Source organism: Pseudorca crassidens, chromosome X (assembly GCF_039906515.1).
Source record: "Pseudorca crassidens isolate mPseCra1 chromosome X, mPseCra1.hap1, whole genome shotgun sequence".
Taxonomy (NCBI): Eukaryota; Metazoa; Chordata; class Mammalia; order Artiodactyla; family Delphinidae; genus Pseudorca; species Pseudorca crassidens.
This window is the reverse complement of record NC_090317.1, coordinates 92402935-92425021: the sequence shown is the minus strand read 5'-3', so window position 1 is coordinate 92425021 and position 22087 is coordinate 92402935. Positions and strand designations below refer to the sequence as shown.

At 42.0% G+C, this 22087-nt stretch overlaps 1 protein-coding gene across 3 annotated transcripts in view; it reads right to left on the bottom strand.

The window, feature by feature from the left end:
* SLC9A7 (solute carrier family 9 member A7) overlaps nt 1-21689 on the bottom strand; it is a 156078-nt gene extending 134389 nt beyond the window's left edge. For 2 of the 3 annotated variants that reach the window (XM_067722816.1, XM_067722815.1), the window contains exon 1: nt 21242-21689. In XM_067722816.1, coding sequence (XP_067578917.1) covers nt 21242-21569 — 328 coding nt within the window. In that variant the 5' untranslated portion in view covers nt 21570-21689. The remainder of the gene's footprint in view (nt 1-21241) is intronic. The other variant, XM_067722817.1, reaches the window with a different exon arrangement.
* Between the last annotated feature and the right edge of the window lie 398 nt (nt 21690-22087).

The following is a 22087-nucleotide window of genomic DNA, read 5'->3' as shown; positions in this document are numbered from 1 at the left end:
CTGATAACATAGCTACTCCACTGCTTTTATGATTAGCGTTAGCCAGAATGTATTTCCATCCTTTTACTTTCAACCTCTGTGTGCATGTGCGTGTGTGTGTGTGTGAATCTAAAGCGTAGTTCTCAGCAGGGAGCAATTTTGTCCCCCGAGTGACACCTGGCAATAGCTGGAGAAATTTATGTTTATCACAACTGCATGGCTACTACTGACATGTAATGGATAAAGACCAGGGATGCTACTAAATATCCTACAATGCACAGGATAGCCCCCATAACCAAGAATTATCCAGTCCAAAATTTCAATGGTACAAGGTTGATAAACCTCATCTAAAGTATGTCTTTTAGACAGCATAGAGTTGAATCTCAGTTTTTTCCCCTAGTGTGACAATGTCTGCCTTTTGATTGCAGTGTTTAGTCATCACATTTAATGGTTGGGTTTATGACTGCCACATTTGCTATTTATTTTCTATGTTTCATGCCATTTTGGTTCTTTCTTACTTTCTCACTGCTTTCTTGTGTGCATGCGCATGCTTTCTCTGTCTGTCTGTCTGTCTGTCTGTCTCTCTCTCTCTCTCTCTCTATATATATATATATATATAATTTGTGTGTATGTGGAATTTCAATTCCTTTTTTTACTATATTTTTGAATTATTTTTTATTTCCATAGTGGGTGTTCCAGGGATTACAATAGTCATCTTGATCGCAATCTACTTCAGTGTGATGCTAATTTAATTCCAGTAAAATATTGAAACTTTCTTTGATTGTAGCTCCATTTCCATGTGATTCTCTACTGAAACGTAATGAAAACATTCCATTTTTAAGACGAATTGTGATGGGCAATGAAAAGTGGATACTGTACAATAATGTGGAACGGAAGAGATCATGGGGCAAGCGAAATGAACCACCATCAACCACACCAAATGCTGGTCTTCATCCAAAGAAGGTTAAGGTGTATATGGTGGGATTGGAAGGGAGTCCTCTATTATAAGTTCCTTCCGGAAAACCAAATGATTAATTCTACAAGTACTGCTCCCATTCAGACCAACTGAAAGCAGCACTCGACAAAAAGCATCCGGAATTAGTCAAAAGAAAATGTATAATCTTCCATCAGGATAACACAAGGCTGCATGTTTCTTTGATGACCAGGCAAAAACTGTTACAGCTTAGCTGGGAAGTCCTGATTCATCTGCCGTATTCACCAGACATTGTACCTTCAGATTTCCATTTATTTCAGTCTTTACAAAATTCTCTTAATGGGAAAAATTTCAATTCCCTGGAAGATTGTAAAAGGCACCTGGACCAGTTCTTTGCTCAAAAAGATAAAAAGTTTTGGGAAGATGGAATTATGAAGTTGCCTGAAAAACGGCAGAAGGTAGTGGAACAAAATGGTGAATACATTGTTCAATAAAGTTCTTGGTGAAAATGAAAAATGTCTTTTATTTTTACTTAAAAACCGAAGGAACTTTTTGGCCACCCCAGTATTTTCTGTTTCTATACATTTGCCTTTTCTAAACATTTCATGTAAATGGAATCACACAGTAGGCAACCTTTGTGCATGACTTCTTCCATTTAGCATAATGTTGAGGTTCATTCATGTTTTAGCATGAATCACTACTTCATCCTTTTTAATCTCTAAATAGTATAAACAGTCCTGCATGGTAGTGGGAACTGCAAAAATGACTATGCAAGCTAAAAGCAAGAAAAGCAATCTTAATAATCAATGGGGAAAATATAATCATTCAATGATCTTTAAAAAATGTCATCAAAACATTAAGGACTCTTACTCTTGGCTATAAATGTAAAGAGAAATGAAAAGATAGTAAAACTTATATTTATTTAGTACCCTGTAAGTTAAAACACCAAAAATATTAAGAATTAAAGGGTTTTTTCTTGGGACTTCCCTGGTGGACCAGTGGGTAAGACTCCATGCTCCCAATGCAGGGGGCCCAGGTTCGATCCCTGGTTGGGAAACTAGATCCCACATGCATGCCACAACTAAGAGTCCGCATGCCGCAACTAAGGGTCCGCATGCCGCAACTAAGACCTGGTGTAGCCAAAATAAATAAATAAAAATTTTTAAAGGGGTTATTTCTTTGTAGAAAACTTATCAAACGTAGTTTGAACAGTGCTTGCTTTCTTTCTCTCACTGTATAACTTACTGTACAACACAGAGGGATACAGAGCAAGCGTCTTCTCTATGCCTTGGTGACCTGTCACACTCCTTTCTAGGTTAGGATCAGTTTTCACATTATAGCCTTAGCACTTTCCATGTCTTGAAATCTCTCCAACAGCTCCTTCAATATGAAGATTTTTTGCTGGCATCACTTCCTCTGGATCGTCATCCTTTTCATCACAACCACTTTGCTCATTTACATCAGTAAGTTCTTCACTAAGTTCATCTGGCTGTACATTTAGAGTTTCTCGAATGGTGGCAGTGTCGACATTTCTGCTATCAGCCCTTTCTTCTATTATTCCACTTACGTTTGATACAAATTTCAGTGTTGTTACTTTTCATTTCTCTGCTGCACTTTCATCTTTCTTGGCCAATTCCCTCTTTCAGCTACCCATTTTTGTAAAATGTCACATGGATTTATCACTGGCAGACAAGGAGGCAACCCAACTGCATGCTTTGCTGTCTGTGTGTGAACTGAATAACAGGTGGGCAGTGAGCACGGACAGACTTTGAAAGACTGGTCACTCATCTCGATGTCCATTTGTTATTTATGTAATACAAAGAGCTAGCAGGAAAGTCTGAACTTTATGCAGTTACTCACAGTTAATATACCATGGTACCAGAAATTTGAACTGTGTTGTTAGGGACTGATGTTATTTAACTAAACCATGGTAACTGAAATTCATACATATCAGACTGATGCAAAGTGAGGACTACCTATGTTTTGGGTGGGTAGGACTTCTACGTTGCTTCTAACCAAAAGAATATGGCAAAGGTGATGGGATATCATTCCTGCAATTACGTTACATTATATGAAAAAGGTGAAATGATTTTTCAGATAAAATTCAAGTCCCTAATCTTCCTTGTTACGAAGTCTACTTTATTTGAGATTAACCTAGCTACTTCAGCTTTCTTTTGTTTAGCATTTGCATGGTGTATCTTTATCCTTCCTTTTACTTTGAATCTATGTCTTTATATTTAAAGTGGGTTTCAGGACTTCCCTAGTGGTCCAGTGGGTAAAACTCCAAGCTCCCAATGCAGGGGGAGCCTGGGTTCGATCCCTAGTCGGGGAACTAGATCCTGCATGCATGCAGCAACTAAAGAGTCTGCATGCTGCAACTAAAAAAAGATCCCGCGTGCCACAACAAAGATCCTGAGTGCCGCAACTAAGACCCTGTGCAGCCATAATTAATTAGTTAGTTAGTTAAAGTGGGTTTCTTGTAAACAGCATACATGTTATGTCTTTTTTTTTAAATCCGATCTGACAATCTCTTTTAGACCCTTCACATTTAAAGTGATTACTGATATGGTGGGGTTAAAATCTATCTTGTTAGCTGTTTTCTATTTGTTCCGTTTGTTCTTCATTTCTTTTTTTCCTCTCTTTCTTCTTTCTCTAGGCCTTATTTAGTATTTTTTATGATTCCATTTTATCAGTTCTATTGCTATGTTTACTTAATGCTTGTTAGCTTGGTAGTGGGGAGGTGGGAGATGGGGGCAGTCTCTTCTGTTCCGGTCAATCATCAATATTAGATAGGTACTGTGGCCCCAGGTCTTGGGGTTGCGGCCTCCATAAGCATGTGATCCTCTTCCAAGCAAAATTCTGTGCCCAGAATTATGGTATTCCTTTCCTTCCCTAAGAGTAGAGCTTCTTTGTTTTTCCTGTTCTTTCTCAGCTGCAGTGGGTTTCTACCAGTTTTTGTTCCCCTTCTTCCTGCAGATTAAGACTTTTGTTCCTTTAGGAGATGAGGAGACATGTCTAGGCAGATTTTGGCAGTGGCTGTTGTTCTGCTATCCTAGCCAGCACATGGGGGACACTTTCTCAGGAGTCTCCCTGATCCTCCCTGTGAGCACCTGGTGGGGATCCTGAAGGAAAAGTCTGCAAGACAGAACCTTCTATACCTATGGCCCCCAACCTTTAGTAACTCATTAACAATTTAATATTATTGGCTTATATGACATTGGCAGTGTCTATCCCAGGTAAGCAAATGCTCACGTGCTATTTCTCCCTGCAGTGCCACCTGCATCACTCCTGATTTGGGGTTAGGTGTAAGCCCGGAAACCTTAGTTTTCCATTGGGTTCAAGAAAAGTCATTAATTTGCAATTTGTCCAGCTTTTTTCTTGTTGTAAGGATGGGAACTCTACACTCCACATCTCTGAACTGAAACCAGAAGGCTGTTGATTAGTTTTTCAAGCGTAGTTATATCTTGTATGCAGCCTTTTCTCACAGTCTAGATATTTGAAATATTAAAAGACTGTGTCAAGCAAAGTATAATGTACTAACAATTCGCTGAACATTTTGTTAATCCAACAGACTGGATATTCTTATAGTGTTAATACCTAATCAAGGATTCTGATCAGTTTGAAATAACTAATATTCTTGCCTGGGTTGCAGTAATTTCGATTAAAAAAAGAACTGGGCTTCCCTGGTGGTGCAGTGGTTGAGAGTCCACCTGCCGATGCAGGGGACACGGGTTCGTGCCCCGGTCTGGGAAGATCCCACATGCCGCAGAGTGGCTGGGCCCGTGAGCCATGGCCGCTGAGCCTGCATGTCCGGAGCCTGTGCTCTGCAAAGGGAGAGGCCACAACAGTGAGAGGCCCACGTATCGCAAAAAAAAAAAAAAAAACTTATTGGGAATTCCCTGGTAGTTCAGTGGTTAGGACTTGGCACTTTCACTGCCGTGGCCCAGGTTCAGTCCCTGGTCAGGGAACTAAGATCCTGCAAGCCGTGTGGCACGGCCAAATAAAAAATAAAAATAAAAAGGGTCCTCCCGTCTCTCCTCATATCTACCACCACCTCCTCTCCCTAAATAATATATAATAACTCAATCAAACAGCATCAGTAGATAAGCTTGAAAAATAGCTGATGTGGGGTTTGTTAATGCATAAACTTAACATTTCAAATGTGAACAACTGTTTATCATAATTACCTCATCTCATCCTTTAAGCAGATATTAAATGACTTTGAGCAGATATTAAATGGCTTTTAAGCAGATATTACATGGCTTTAAAAGGTGTTGTGCCTCAACACCTAGCTTCCTTTCCCCCAGACTGCTGATAGGAATACTGGCTCTTTTGATCCTGACCATGCAGCTTTCCTCTTCCCTTCTGGACCATATCTAGGTATTGGACATACTGTATATCAGAATAGGCATTCGATTTGAGGAAGGACCTTCACACCAGTCCTGGGCTGATGTGCCCTCAGATCCACTTTCTGCCCTTTGCTGCTCTGCTATGTGTTGCAGGGGACGGGAAAAGAGGGGGGACTCCTGTAAACTACTTTTCCAGGCCCCCTTGCAAGTGGCTTCCAGTTAAATTAATCCAGTGGGTGGCACTGATAAGAGACTAGAGGGTGAGAGGAATGAAGTCAGGGTATCTCAGGCGACCTCACTCCCGGGCTCTGGTAACACCACCTTCTCCCTATGTCCGCCCCTGGGGTGACAGTGGCTTCCTGCTGTTCCTTATCTCTAGGTCGCTTCAATGCACGCTGGTTGGCTTCTCAGCTCTTCCAATGCCTTGGTTCACAGTTGTCTCCTACTGTACTACTTGCCTCTTTTTTCCTGAGTGGACTGGGATTGGGACTTCATCTGCCACATCAGAGCTTCACTCTTTACCAGATTTCCCCACAATGAATAAAAATCACTACTGCAAAGAAAAAAAAATGTTGCCTGCCATTCCAATTCTGCAAGGATCAAGCCATTAGCCACTGCTGTCGCCCACCAGTTCATACATATTCTAGCTCCTCCATTACCTCTTAGGAGCAGTTCCTCAGAGCTATCTGAGAGGCTGTCTCTCAGGCTAAAGTCCCCGAATAAAACTTAACTCACAACTTTCACGTCGTGCATTTTTCTTTCAGGCAACACTACAGTATTACCATCTTGTCTGTGTCTCTCTCCAGTGCCATCATAAACACTCTGCACAACACTGCCATTGAAAAGAGACAATTCTCTCATTCATGTCACTGAAGAGAATCACTCTGGCCCATTCATAGCCTACTCTGTTAATGAATGCAATTGTTTCCTTCCCCAGTTCTCTCAACAGCAAAAATGTACAGTAGCCAACAGATTCCTAGACTAGAATAAGATCATCCACGGTAGGCTTGTTTTAAATGTGTGTCTATGTGTACATAAAAATGCATAACTGCATAAAAACACAGACACACACATGAAGTCCACAGTTCAAGAAAAATAAAACAAAAAGAGTCTGTATGGGGGTTACCATGACAAAAAAGAAAGATCAAAACTCCTTCATGGAATTAAGGCTTCCACTTCCAGACAAGAAAGAGAAAGAGGGACTGGAATTATCTTCATGCCTGAAACAAACACAAACATAAATACATGAAATAATGGTTTTCAAGGCACTGGACATCAGGCAATGAAGAAAAGTGATCCCTGAGAGATGCGGGGAAATGAGGTAAGCCCTTGATTGCTCCAGCTTACTGCCTTAAGAGCGTTTCCAAGCCACAAAACAGGGAGGGGAAACAGAGACAAAGTCTAGCCAACTCCTGAAACTGAAAAAGCTGGGATTCTGGATACAAAAGCAGCTAAGGTTCCCAGGACTGAGCACCAGAAAGGAGACCTAAACAGAGAAAGAATCCTGGAGATCCACAGGGGGTCTCTACCTCAGGTATTCAGAAGAGATCAACATATGCATATGAGGGGAAAGAATAACCTGAAAGGATTATGGATACAGGGTTCCTTTGCGGGGGGAGTGATAAAAATGCCCTAAAATTGTGGTGAATAATGGATAGATCTACATAGGAAATCATTAAGAATATAGAGGTAAAACAATTTTGTAAAAGAATAAAATTGGAGGACTCACACTACCCAATTTTAAGATGTACTACAGAGCTGCAGCAAGCAAGACAGTATGGAACTGGCACAAAGCTAGACACAGGTATCAGTGGAACACAGGAGAAAGTCCAGAAAAACATCCATACAGATATGGGCAATTGAGGGAATTCCCTGGTAGTCCAGTGGTTAGAACTCTGCACTTTCACTACCAAGGGCCCGGGTTCAATCCCTGGTCAGGGAACTAAGATCCTGCAAGCTGCGTGGCATGGCCCCCCCCCCTCAAATATATATGTATTTCATATTACATATCCAACAAAAAACTTGATTCCAGAATATATAAAAAAACTCTCAAAAATTCAAAGAAAACAATACAATTAGAAAATGGGCAAAAGACTTGAACAGTCACTTCACCAAAAAGAATATGTGAATGGCAAATAAGCAGATGAAAAGATGTTCAGCATCAGGGAAATGCAAATTAAAACCACGATGAGATACCACTACACATTTATTAGAATGGCTAAAATTAAAAATACTAACAATACTAAGTGCTGAAGAGAATGTGGAGCAACTGGAACGCTTACACATTGCTAGTTGGAACGTACAGCTACTCCAGAAAACAGTTTGGCAGTTTCCTTATAAAGTTAAACATATGCTTACCTATGACCCATCAATCCCACTCCTGGGTATTTACCATAGAAAAATGGAAACTTATATTCACACAAAAACCTGTATGCTAATATTTATAGTAGCTGTATTCATAATCACAAAAAAACTGGAAACAACCTAAATGTCCCTCAACTTGCAAACAAATAAACTATGGTATATCCATAAAATGGAAGCAATAAAAATAAACTAATTATAGACACATGCAACAACATGGATAAATCTCAAAGGCCTTATGCTGAGTAAAAAAGCTAATCCCAGAAGGTTACATACTGAAAGATTCCATTTATGTTGACATTTGAAAAGACAAAACAAGAGTGATGGAGAACAGATCAGTGGTTGTCAGAGTAGGGTGGTAACATGGGTTTTTTAGGGTGAAGGAACTAATATTCACCTCAATTGTGGTGATGGCTATACATATCTATATATATTGTAAAATTCATAAAACTGTACGTCAAAAGTCAATATTACTTATGAAAATTTTTTAAATAAAATTAATAAATCTAAAAAAGTAATGATTTTTAAAATAAAAGTGGGACTTCCCTGGTGGTCCAGTGATTAAGACTCCGCACTTCCAGTGCAGGGGGCACGGGTTTGATTCCTGGTCAGGAAACTAAGATCCTACATGCTGTGAGGCACGGCCAAAAAACCAAAAAAGTGTCTTGAAACCAAAGAACCCCCAGGAACCCAAAAAGCTAACAGTCAATTGATAACACAGGAAAAAGTTAACATAATAGGCCTGATGTTGCTATTTCTAGGAGGCCCTGCTTGTATGACTGATCCGTGCAATAGCTCCTGGGAACTTGGCCTGTAAAATATCCCCTATGCTACTAATTGATAAGGTTGTTTTATGTGCCTGGAATGCTGAATATGGCCATACAAGCCTTGCTGGATAGTTTCTGCAAATGTAATTCACAGAGAACACCTGCTTTCTTCTGGGAATCAGAAATTTCAGTAACAGTACCTAATCAGTCCCCAATTAAAAAAAAAAAAAACTCCGAGTCTTGAGCAAGCTTCCCTAGGCAGAAACACTGTGCAGGCACTGCTGTATTTAATTGCTGGAGGAAGCAGCTTGTTCTGTGAAACCCCAGCCCTTTGGAAGCCCACATCTAGACTCTTCCAGACTCCACCCATTATGTCTTTTTCCCTTGCTGATCCTGCTGTGTATCCTTTCGCTGTAACAAACCATAGTGGTGACTACAAATGTCCCTAAATCCCATGAGTCTTTCTAGCAAATCACCAAATGTGTGGGTGATCGTCAAATGCCCAAAACAGTTCCAAAATATAAGTGGTACTTTAAATCTTAACCCTTTCCTCAAACCTTTTTTTTGGATCTGTACTGCCTACTCTTTAGCCTCTCCTAGAATCCTAAGCAGTGCCATATCCACTGTAGTCTTGAACATCTGCATTAGGCCCTTGAAGGAGCCTCATATGTGACACCCGAGTTCCAAGTGGAACTCAGAGCCTGGTGTAAATGTTACAATTAGGTTCAGCAGCAAATAACAAAGACCCATTTCTCTCTCACTTACAAGGAGTCCAAAAGTATGTAGTCCAAGCCTGGCATGGCAGCTCTATGCTATCAGAGACCTCAGCTCCATCTAACTGTATTGCCAGAAATGCCTTCCATTCCCAAGGTTACCTCTTGATCCAACATGGCTGCTGGAGATCTAGCCATAACATCCACATTCAAGATGACAGAAGTCATGGCAGAAGAAGGGCATGCTCCCTTCCTTTTAAGGACACTTTGCACTAACCCCAAACAACACTTCTTCCAGTCTTTAAGCCAGAACTTGGTCATATGACCATACCTAACTGCAAGAGAGGCCAGGAAATGCAGTGCTTTCATTACACACAAATATGCTGAGCTAAAAATCAGGGTTCCATTAGAAAGATGAAAGGGAGAATGGATATTGGGAGGTAACTGGAGTCTCTGCTACACCTAGTTAGTTCTACACTCAACACAAAGTAATCTGTGAATCAACTGTTTTAATAACCTAAGATAATTTGAGGTCAACGTGTCTTTACCTAAAATGTGTTACAGAGGTAGATATGGAGAAGAGTGATAAGAAAAGATTTGTTGAGTATAAACCTAAACTGCTACTTCTTTCTTCTGCCTGCTCAAATATACTGTTGATCCCCTCAGGAGGAAATGAACACATTCCTAGAAAGACACAAACTGTCAAAAACTGACTCAAAAAGAAACAGAAAATCTGAATAGATCTATGACAAGGAGATTGAATCAATAATCAAAAACCTCCCCCAAAAGAAAAGCTCGGAACCACATGGCTTCACTGTTGAATTTTACCAAACATTTAAAGAAAAACTAATACCAATCCTTCTCATACTTCCCAAAAGTTGAAAAAGAGTGAACATTTCCTGACTCTAGGAGGCCAGCATTACCCTGATACCAAAGCCAGACAAACACATGACAAGGACAGCTACAGACCAACAGTCCCTACGAATATAGATGCAAAAATCCTCAACAGAATACTAGCAAACAGAATTCAGCAGCATATTAAAAGAATTATACACCATGACCCAATGTAATTTATCCCAGGAATGCAAAGGTGGCTCAATATATGAAAGTCAATCAATGTAATATACCATATTAATAGAATGAAGGGAAAAACCCACATCATCACCTCAACTGATGCAGAAAAAGCATTTGACAAATCTAACACCTTTTCATTATAAAACACCCAATAAACTAGAAATAAAAAGGAATTTTCAATATGATAAAGGTCATATGTGAAAAAAACACATCTAACGTCATACTCAATGATGAAAGACTGAAACCTTTTCCCCTAAAATCAAGAACAAGACAAAGATGACTGCTTTCACCACTTCTATTCAACATAGTACTGGATGTTCTAACCAGAGCAATTGGGCGAGAAAGGGAAATAAAAGGCATCCAAATTGGAAAGGAAGAAGTAAAACTATCTCCATTGGCAGATGACATGATCTTACACACATAAAACCCTAAAGAATAGACACACACACACACACACACACACACACACACACACACACACACACTGTTAGAGATAATAAACAAATTCAACAAAGCTGCAGGATATAAAATCAATACCAAAAAAAAAGCAGTCATACTTCTATATATTAGTAATGAACAATCCAAAAAGGAAATTAAGAAAATAACACCATATATAAAAATTAACTAAAAACAGATCAAAGATCTAAATTTAAAAGCTAAAACAGGGAATTCCCTGGCTGTCCAGTGGTTAGGGCTCGGTGCTTTCACTGCCAGGGCCAGGTTTGATCCCTGGTCGGGGAACTAAGATCTTGTAAGCCGCGTGGTATGGCCAAAATAAATAAATAAAAGCTAAAACTATAAAACTCTTGGAAGAAAATATAGGAGGAAAGCTTCATGGCACTGGATTTTGCAATGAATATGATACCAAAAGCACAAGGAACAAAAGAAAAAATAGATAAATTGAACTTCATCAAAATTAAAACTTTTGCGCATCAAAGGACACTATCGTAGAGTGAAAAGGTAACCCAATGGATAGGAGAAAATATTTACAAATCATGTATCTGATAAGAGAATAATATCCAGAATATGTAGAGAACTACAACTCAACAACAAAAAATAATCAAATTTTTAAAATAGACAGAGGCTTGAATGAACATTTCTCCAAAGAAGATATACAAATAGCCAACGAGCACATGAAAAGATGCTCAACATTATTAGTCGTTAGGGAAGCATCAATCAAACCCATAATAAACTACCACTTCACAACTACTAGGGTGACTATTAAAAAAACAAACAGAAAATAAGTAGGAAAGGATGTGGCGATATTGGAACCCTTGTGCATTGTGGTGGGAATGTAAAATACTGCAGCCACTTTGGAAAACAGTTCAGTGGTTCCTCAAAAATTTAAACACAGACTTACCCTACGACCCAGGAATTCCACTTCTAGGTATATACTCAAAAGAACTGAAAATAGAAACTCAAACAGACACTTGTATGCAAATGTTCATAGCAGTATTATACCACCAATAGCCAAAAGGTGGAAACAACCCAAGTGTCCCTGAACTGATGGATGGATACACAAAATGTAGCGTATATATACAATGGGATACTATTCAGCCACAGAAAGGAATGAAGTTCATGTACCTGCTACAACATGGATGAACCTTGAAAATATTATTTTAAGTGAAACAGATAAAATATTGTATGAATACACTTATATGAAATCTCTAGAATAAGCAAATTCATAGAGACAGAAAGTAGATTAAAGGTTATCAGGGGCTAGGGTGAGGGAGGAATGGGGCATTATTATTTAATGAGTACAAGGTTTCTATTTGGGGTGATGAAAAAATTTTGGAAATAGTGGTGATGGTCACACAATTTTATGAATGTTATTAATGCTAGTGAATTATACAGTTAAAATAATTTAAATGACATTTTATGTTATATATATTTTACCACAATAAAAAAAGAAAGAAAAACCCACCATGTGGCTTATTAGCTAAATATACAATTTTCTGCAAACACATACTCACCTATCCCTTCATTCTCCTTTCTTAAACAGTTCGCTGTGATTCAAGCAGATGTTTTCACAAAAGGTTTCCTTCTCAGAAACTTCACTCTCAGTGTAAATCCGGGGCACAACAACTTGAAGGAAGGACCTTTAATGCTAAGCAGTATTACAGCATCTCATTTTTTGTTAGACAAAGTAGAATCCATTAAACAAATATTCCCATAGCACCTACTATGGGTTAGGCACTGTTCTAGGGGCAGAGACAGAGCAAACAAAAGAGATATTCCTGCCTGCACCAGGCTTCTTTCTCACGTATTGTGTTTTGGAAAATCTCTCCAGGAGACTATGATATGCCTGTGACAACTAGCACAGTAAGAGCAGAGAGACCCGAGCGCTTGACAGACCCAGTTCTACCCGCTTCCCCACCTCTGTGATAGCGATGTCTAGAGATGAGAAAACTTTTAAGCAACTGCTCCCACCTGAGAAGGCCTAGTGCAGCCACTCTGATCACCATTTGACTACATTCCTCCATAACACTGGGAGACTTCCGTCATACTGTCTTAGTTCGGGCTGCTATAACAAAGTACCATAGACTGTGCAGCCTATAAACCAGAGAAATTTATTTCTCCCAGTTCTGGAGGCTGAAGTCCAAGATCAGGGTACCAGTATGATCGGGTTCTGGTGAGAGTCCTCTTCTGGGTTGTACACTGGCGACTTCTCGTTGTATCCTCACATGGTGGAGAGTTCTCTGGGGCCTCTTTTTAAGGGCACTAATCCCATTCATGAGGGCTCCACCTTCATGACCTAATTACTTCCCAAATGCCAAATGTCCCAATACCATCATCATCCTGGGAGTTAGGACTTCAACATACGATTTTTGAGAGGCCACAAATGTTCAGTCCATAACACATATCAATGGAGTAACACCTGGAATGTGGCCTTTGGGGTACAAATGAGCAGGTATCTTGGCTTTACTTGGATTCAAGGGCCCCAGACAGATCTAGCATAGGAAAGTTGATTCTTCCAAACTGGCCAGCCTCACCCCTTGCAGCTGTACACTGGAGTTTGGAGACAAAGTCCCAGCTAATAATAAAGGGTCACTTTGCTTTGTTTTATACTCTGGGCATGGATTTCCCTCAAAGACCTCCTGAAACCAGGTAATCAGGGCACGATTCAGGTTCTGCTCTATCCTGGCTAAACACATCCTCAACCTATTGATCTCATCCTTTAATAGATCCCCATTTACCAATCTCAAACATGTGACTCTAAACAAATGAGGTACTAAGCCTAACTTCCAATTTCTTCATCTCGCAGAATGGGGCCAATAATACGGTCTTCATACATTTGATGTGACGGTTAAATGGCTTAAAGTATGCAAAATACTTAATATGGTGCTTGACTATTATAGCAGGTGCTCAATAAACAGCTGCTATTCTTTTCCTTCATTTATTTAATTACAAGCAACATAGTGAATGTATTTAAGGGGTGAAAACTTAAATATTCTATAGCAGTGAGTTTCAAACTTCAGTATTTAAAAGAAAAAAACCTTGGTAGTGTATTGAATCACAGATTTCTGGGCCCCACTGAGACATTCTCAGTCAGTCTGGGGCCAGACATGCTATTTTTAACAAGCTCCCAGGTAATGCTGATAGGTCTATTGAAACAACTTCATAAACTGAAGATGAATGCCCTCTTCAAACTGGATCACTTAAAATACAAAATTTAGTTTATCAACAGCTGACAACAACAAGAAATATGCATGCAAATCCTACTACTTCTCTTTTCTGGATTATGTATTACAAAGTACTCATCAAATACTTCAGAGATTGGCTAGCTGCTTTCCAAACCTGTTCCTCTTACTCCAACTAGACGATATTTCCCTGCCTCCCTTCCAGTTAGATGTGGCCTCGTGACCAAATTCTGTCCAACAGAAGCTGCGAAGCAATGTGCAACACTTCCAGGCTTAGTGTCTAAGCCTTCCCCATATGATCTTCTTTTTCTTGCCTCATTCGTTGGCTGGAGGGAGAGGATTCCAAAGCCCCAAGGGATGGGGAAGCCACAAGATGGAAGACACCTGGTCCCTGAATCACCACATGGAGAGCCACCTGCCAGACCCTTGCACTGGCCCATTACATGAGTAAAAAATGAACTTTTCTCTGGTTAGGCCAGAAATTTGGGGTTGGTCTATTATAACAGCTAGCATTACCCTAATACAAATATCCACATTGATTAAAAGAGAGGGATCATGGGCTTCCCTGGTGGCGCAGTGGTTGAGAGTCCGCCTGCCGATGCAGGGGACACGGGTTCGTGCCCCGGTCTGGGAAGATCCCACATGCCGCGGAGCGGCTGGGCCCCGTGAGCCATGGCCACTGAGCCTGAGCGTCCGGAGCCTGTGCTCTGCAACGGGAGAGGCCACAACAGTGAGAGGCCCGCGTACCGCAAAAAAAAAAAAAAAAGAGAGGGAGCATGATTTAACCAAAGGAGAAAAGTCTCCTAATATATACTCTCTTCTAAGTGGAACAGAGGCAGTTTTTCAAAAAACATGTGAACCTAAAAATCAAACCAAAAAACTGAAATGAAAAAGAAGTTACTGATTCTTAAGTCACGTAAGCCTAACATCACCTCATGCAACCTAAAGTCAGTGTTACACAGTGTCAGAAAGAGTTTAATGAGAGTAACAGATGGGTTGTAGACAGCCTCACCTGTACAACATTTTAGACAGAACAGTTAACAAAGTTACCAGCTAAGAAGTTACAGGGAGGTTAACATCTCCCCCAATCTTCTATTTTAATGAAAATTTCAAAACAGACAAAAAGTTGACAGAATATAAAGCACACCTTTTCATCCACCACCTAGATTTAACAATTGCTAGTATTTTGCCATATTTTTCCTCTACGTATGTGGTGAATTTTTTTCGACTGAACTTTTTGAAAGTTGCATACATTAGGACTCATACACTTCACCCCTAAATACTTCAGCCTACATCTCCAAATAAGTACATTCTCCTATATAAATAACCTTAATTATCACACCTAAGAAAATAACAGTAATTTCCTAATCATCTAATACCAAGTCCACATTCAAATATCCCCAACTGTCCCCCAAACATTTTTATAGCTCATTTTCATAAACCAGGAGCCAATCAACTGTCCTGTGCTACATTTGGTTATGTCTCTTTGGTCTCCATTAACTCAGAACACTGTCTTAGTCTGCTCAGGCTGCTAGAACAAAATACCACAGACTGGATGGCTTAAACAGTATTTCTCACAGTTCTGGAGGCTGAGAAGTCCAAGATCAAGGTGCTGGCAGATTTGGTGTCTGGTTAGGATGCTCTTCCTGGCTTGTGGGTTGCTGCCTTCTTGCTGTATCCTCACATGGCAGAAGAGAGAGGGCACTGATCCCATCATGGAGAGTCCACCCTCATGACCCCATCTAAACCTAATCTCCTCCCAAAGGCCCCACTTTCAAAGACCATCACATTGGGGATTGGGACTTCAACATATGAATTTTGAGAGGACACAATTCAGTCACTTATCTTGCCTTTCTGTTTCCCTTGACATAGACTTTTTGAAGAAACCAGGACCAACTGTCTTGCAGACTGTCCCATATTTTGGATATGCCCGTTTTCACATGGTATTTTATAACTTATTTCTCTATCCCCTATATTTCCTATAAACTGGAATATGTGCCTAAACCTCGATTAGATTCAGATGAAACATTCTGAGGACGAATACTACATAGGTAAAGCTGCATGCTTCCTCTTGCAACACATCAGGAGGCATATAATACCAGATAGTTCCACAAGGACCAAGGATAAATTTGATGACTTGAGTATAAGATGGTGACTGCCAGACCTCTCCACTGTAAAGGTACCTTCTTTTCTTTGTGATAGGTAAGTAATCTGTGGGGTGATACTCGGCACCATGCAAGTACCATGTTCCCCAACAACCTCTCACCTATGGCTCTGGAATTCACTGAAAATCCTTGTCTAAATCAACTGTCCTTGCGAGCTGTGAAATGGTGATTTCTAATTACATCATTCCAAAAAGGTTCTAAGAAATGCTTTCAGGAAATGTCATTTTTCTAATTTTAAGACACATTTTACTTCCATTTCTAATTTTTAAATAACTAATGTTATCGAACCACACAACTTATAATCTATTTCTAATGCATTTTTGCTACAAAAAAGGTGTTTGCTTTATTTTTTTAATTTTTATTTTATATTGGAGTATAGTTGATTAACAATGTTGTGTTAGTTTTGGGTGTACAGCAAAGTGATTCAGTTATACATATACATGTATCTATTCTTTGTTTGCTTTATTTTTAAATGTTTCAATTGCAAAAGTAATGTGTAAGTGTTATAGAAATTTCAGGCCATTCAGAAGAGTACAAAAGGAAAAGTAACATCTCCCCTCTCTCCCTCCCAACAACAGGTCCCACTGTCAAAGGATAACCACTGCTAAGTTTGTGCATCCTTCCAGAGCACACATATCATATATAAATGTATATGCATCATGTTTATGTATATACATCATATGACTTTCAAAAAAATAAATGAGATACTATACATACTGCTCTGTGCCTTGTTTTTTCCCACAAAACTATGTGTGGGCAGCTGCCCTAAAAGGACATCTCAAAACACCTGTTTTTCCCAGCTGCATAGTATTCCTTAGTGGGAATGTGCTGTAGTTTAACCAGTTCCTTCTTAATGAGTATTGCAACTTGTTTCTGCTGCAACAAATATTGCCATCTATATAACGTAACATGCTAGTGCATGTATTTCTGAAAAATAAAGTCCAAGAATGGAGACTGCTGGATAAAAGAGTAGAATAGCTACCCTGTAAATTTTTTTCTAAGTATTAACAAATAGCCCACCAAAAATTACGATTCTCATCACTCCCACTAACTGTATCCTAATGCATTTTAAAATTACAGCAGGTCTCTGCTCAAGTAGCAATGCTGGCCAAAGAATCACAAATCTAAGTTGAAAATGGAACTAATATTTACCAAGTAAGTACCAGACACTGCACTTGACCTTTACAATATCACAATAATACAAAAATTCTGTGAGGTGAGTGGCATTGTCTCCATTTTTGAAAAGAGGAATCTAAGGCTCAGAGAGCTTGCCCAATGTTACACAGCTTTATAAGTAACAGGGCCAACATTTGAACCCAGGGGATCTGGTACCCAACTGAAACTATACAGAGCTTCCCCAAACTAGGGCCAAAGTGAAGGGCTCTTAAAAATAAATAAATAAATAAGGGCTCCGGATTAACCAGGAAGAGGGTGGTTCTGAAATGTTTGCTCACAGGCTCAAATGTTAATTTCATGCTACTGCAAAAAGCCATATTTCCTCTTTCAGACTTTGGCTTTGAACCCACCCTCAGCCTGTGCTTAGGAATTCAGCTTCAACAAAACAACAATGAGCCCACCGTCCACAGAACCTGGAGGGGCTGACCAACATGTACTTGGAAAGTTGACAGGCGTGGAGGAGGGGGAAGCCAGAAGCAGGCAGTGGGCTAGCATGGCAAAGTTAGATATTCTGGACCCATATCAGTTGTCACAAAAACATTATGGGGGAAGTGGAACCACTGTACACACGAGAGAGAACCACAATTAACTGACACAGTCTGTTTATGACACCTTTCCCTGCCTCAAACACTCGCTGTTTCTGCTGCACAGACATGCGGGGCTTGGTAACTTCAGGACGGCACTCAATCATGTACCGAGCCAGACAGCTGGGAGCTCCCTGCCCTGACAAAACAGGTTAGACTGGTGCCAGGCAAGCACCTTATCCACTGCCCTGCAGCTCCCATCTCAGGGTCTGGGGGCTGCCTTCAACGTCCCTGGAGAGTCTAGTCTTTGGTCACCTTCCCTTGTAGCTGCCTGGACCAGTGGCCAGGGAGGAGGAGTGCTTCTAACTGTCCCTTGGTGAGTAGGGGAATTCCTTTCAATTTAAATGCTAAGCATTCACAGCATGTCTCTTCTTGTCCTTAGGTTCTTTGGGATCTATCTGTACACACCGCTCCTAAAGTAACATCAACTCTTTTGGGGAGATAGTGGGATAAAAGGAGCGAGGAAGAGGAGGGAAAATCGCTTCCCCTTTCCCTGTCTTGTCTCCCTTCCAAACACAGGGTTCCAAAAGTTTCATGGGTAGTCAACAATTGAAAGATCACAGAAAATTGATAACAATGTGATTTGAATAGGGAGAAGCGGGCATCAAACTGGGTGATTTGAGGAGCATCTTAAAATGCCACAACAATGCCACAGAATGGAGGCATGGACATGCTATTAGGTGATTCCACTTCCAAAGTTAAAAAGAAAGCACAAAAGGGTATAAAGTGATGTCTCCCTCCCACCCCTATGTCCCACCCACCTAGTTCCTCCCCCACAAGGAAACCAATGGTACTAGTCTATTGCATGTCCTTCCAGAGATATTTTACAACTACACCAGCAAATACATATATTATCACATTTTAATACATTACTATATATTAATACATTGTATCATATATGTATATATCACAACTTATTTTAAATATTAAAGCCTTCCCTCTCAAAGTACCACTTAAATATTTTTAAAGTGGCAGGAATTAGATTTTTTAAATTTCAAAGTAAAGAATTGAAATTCGCAGCTGAACTCTTTTCACTCATGAAAACTTACCAACATTTAAAAGTTAAATTGGTCACCTCCATAAATTAAGTTGGGCACCCAGCACACAGCTGATACTTAACAAATATTTCCTTAGATCTTTTTGTCCTTTATTACTCAGAGGCAACAGGACAGTTACTCATTTCCTCTATTGATATCAAGAAATGAAATCTGATTTCTTACTATTAAGAAAGAGAAGTCCTGAAATTTGCACTGCATTCACATAAGTATTCAAAGATTTTCATACCGAATTTTAATCAGAATCCCTATCCCAATAGTCTAAGTATACATTGGCTAGTTAGCTTATCAAATGACATTAGAATTCAGAATTGGGGGCGGGGGAGACTTGAAACAGTAGACTAAATATCCCTGAGAAAAAGGGAAATATTTTCTCTCAATTATAGGCAACCCACACCAAAATATTAATATTTGGCAGAACCTAGGACATCTCACATTGACAAACAAATTTCTTAATGCATTTCAAAGGAAGATTAAAAAACCCAAAGACACAGAACAAAATTACAGAGAATGCTATGAGAGGATGTTGCCTTTTCTGAACATCATCAATTAAACCAGATTTCCGCAAGACAAAATGAAACAGTACACTGGTAGCACAATCCCAATGACTAAAAGATTGAGATGAGTTTAAAAAGTACATATCCACAAAGGAAAATTCCACTGTTGTTTTCAAGCCTTTATGATAAAGGTGACTGAGCTGCTAAGAACATGGAGTACTCCTCAGAAAATCCATTTTTAAATCCCATTTCCATGCACTTGAGCATGTATTTATGAGCCTGTCAAATCTACCTTCTAAAAGTATTTCACACTGTACTTTAATGAATTGGATCTAAGGGCTATAAAATAAAAATATTTTCATGGCTATCTATATACATATAAAGGCAACGTTCATTTGCACTATGGCAGAGTCAATCGCCTGAAATGACAACATGCTTCAACTCCCCACTCTGCTACCTGCTCAGGAAACCTTCGAGCTTACCTGCAGCCTGGGCATCAGTCGTCACCGACTGACACAAACCACAAAGCTAAAGAATGGCCAGGTTTGTGTTCACACCTATAATTTGCAATAACCAAACTCAGTTTTAGATCTGGTCCTGTTTCAACTCAAGTCCTGTTTAGGCCACTACCTCTTTAAAACTAGAGGGCTCCCTGACAGCACTTCATAACCTTGGTGGCCATGAGCCTGGGCTGTCAACAGTCAAGAACCATGAGAAGCAAGGCCCAGGGCCAAGGGTAATTGTCACATTAAAGATTAAGGTGTCTGCTTTCCATTCTCTATCAGGGAATCCTGAATGGAAATTGAGTGGAGAGATCCCTCCAGTATAAGTGATGAAGTCAAATGTTCCCTACTGAGAACAGTCGTGAAGTGGGCTCATCTATTTCACATGAGGATGCCAACCCGGGCCTTAACTCCACTGAATTAAATTCAAAAAGAGAATACTTGGTTCCAGTTTGGAGTCATGTCATGGTGGGCGGGGGTGGGGGCGGAGTGGGGGCATGGCGGGGGGAAGAGGGATGATTCAGATTGTGGCTGACATCCATGTAGTAACGGAAGATTTGTGCTGACCACTGTGCATGTAAAACACCGTGTGCCATTAAATCCAGAAAAGGATGGTGGCATTAGCCCACCTTTCACAACAAAAGAAGGCTGACTCCAGAATTAAAACCACTACTTTTCCTCTTCATACACCCTTAAATGTATCTTCGAAGTCGTGTCCTTCTTACAATCTGAGGAATAGGAAAGCTCCTCTTAGCTTAGAGAAGGCAAGTAACTGGGTAAAACTTCCCACCTGGACATAAGAGTGGGAGGCGTGCCCATCTCCCCGACTAGGCCCGCCATGGCGGTGCACCACTCTTAAGTCCTGGACCACGCTCACCTTTCACAGTGCTTCAAGCTTCGACTTTATTCACAAGAGATCCGGGAACACAGATGTCAGAAGTGGGCGCCCACCCAGGTTGACCATGGACGCGGCGGCATCCACCAAGCCCCGTCAGCCGCAACCCAAGCCGAGGAACGCTCAGTCCTCGCCCCACCCTCACGGTGGCCTGCTTCCTGGGGCGGTGCGGTTCCTGGGAGGTCACCCACCTCCCGCCACCGCACACACCCTGTGGAGCTGAACTGGGGCGGGGGCGCGAGAGGGGGCAAAGCTGAGACAGAACCGATCGGACAGAACCAGGCCACCCCGGTGCCTTTCATTTTCCCGGTTCCCCTTGAAGAAACGTCGAAATGGAGTGGAATTCTCTTTCATGGTAATAGGGAGCCCGAAAATGCAGACAGTTGACCTTGGGAACCAAGACCGTCGCAGCGGGAAACGGAAAAGAAACGAAACACGTCGGCAAGTGAAGGGGGAGCACAAGGCGACGACGGGGGGCGGGGGGGAGCGCAGCAGCCCGGGCGGCCGAGGGGAGTCGGGGACGGTGGGCGCGGGTGCAGGGTGCTCACCGTAGATCATGGCCAGCCCGGTCTCGTGCAGGAAGCGCACCCGGCGGTGCTTGAAGAGCCAGATGGTGAGGATGGTGAGCGTGAGCAGCAGGATGAAGGTGAGCAGGCTCACGCTGTCCTGCCGATGGCTCTCCTCCGCCTCCTTCTCCGTGGCGAGCTCCTCCATGGCGCTGCTGTCCTCGGCCGCCGCCCCAGAGGAGGAGGCCGAGGCCGCCGCGGGCAGCCCCCGACCCAGCAGCAGCGGGAGCAGCGGCAGCAGCAGCAGCCGCGGTGGCAGCGCCCGAACCACCCGCTCCGGGCCGAGGCGTGCCGCGTCACCAGGCTCCATGGCCCCAGCGCCGCCCGCGCGCCTCCTGCGCGCTGGGACAGGCAGCCCGCGCCGTCGGCGGCTTCCCGTGGCGCCGCCGACCTGCCCGAGTGGCCGCTGAAGCCGCAGCTCCTCCTCCCGCTCGCGCCGGGGCCGGGGCCGCGCCGGGAGCCGCGCTGGGGGAGGGGCACGCGCAGTGCGCAGGATCCCCAAGCACCGCCCCCCGCCCGCGCACCTGTCCGGCCCCCGGCCGCGCCGTGGGCCCGCCCCGTCGCCTCCCCAGCGGGGTCGCCGGTCGCCTTCCAGCCTGCGGGCGGGACCGCTGGCCCTCGCCTTCTGCGCTCCTCGCCTGGTCCCGGCGTACCTGGCCAGGCCGTCTGGGCTCGCGGGGCCACTTCCTGGGCACTCGCCGCCGCGCTTCGTAAACGGGACGCCAGAGGTCGCCCGTGCCTGGCAGGAGCATCCTCTTGGATGTGCGGTCTCGAGTCCTGTGTCTGGGACCACTCGAAGTATTTGATCTCCGGCCAGTGTGTAGCCGC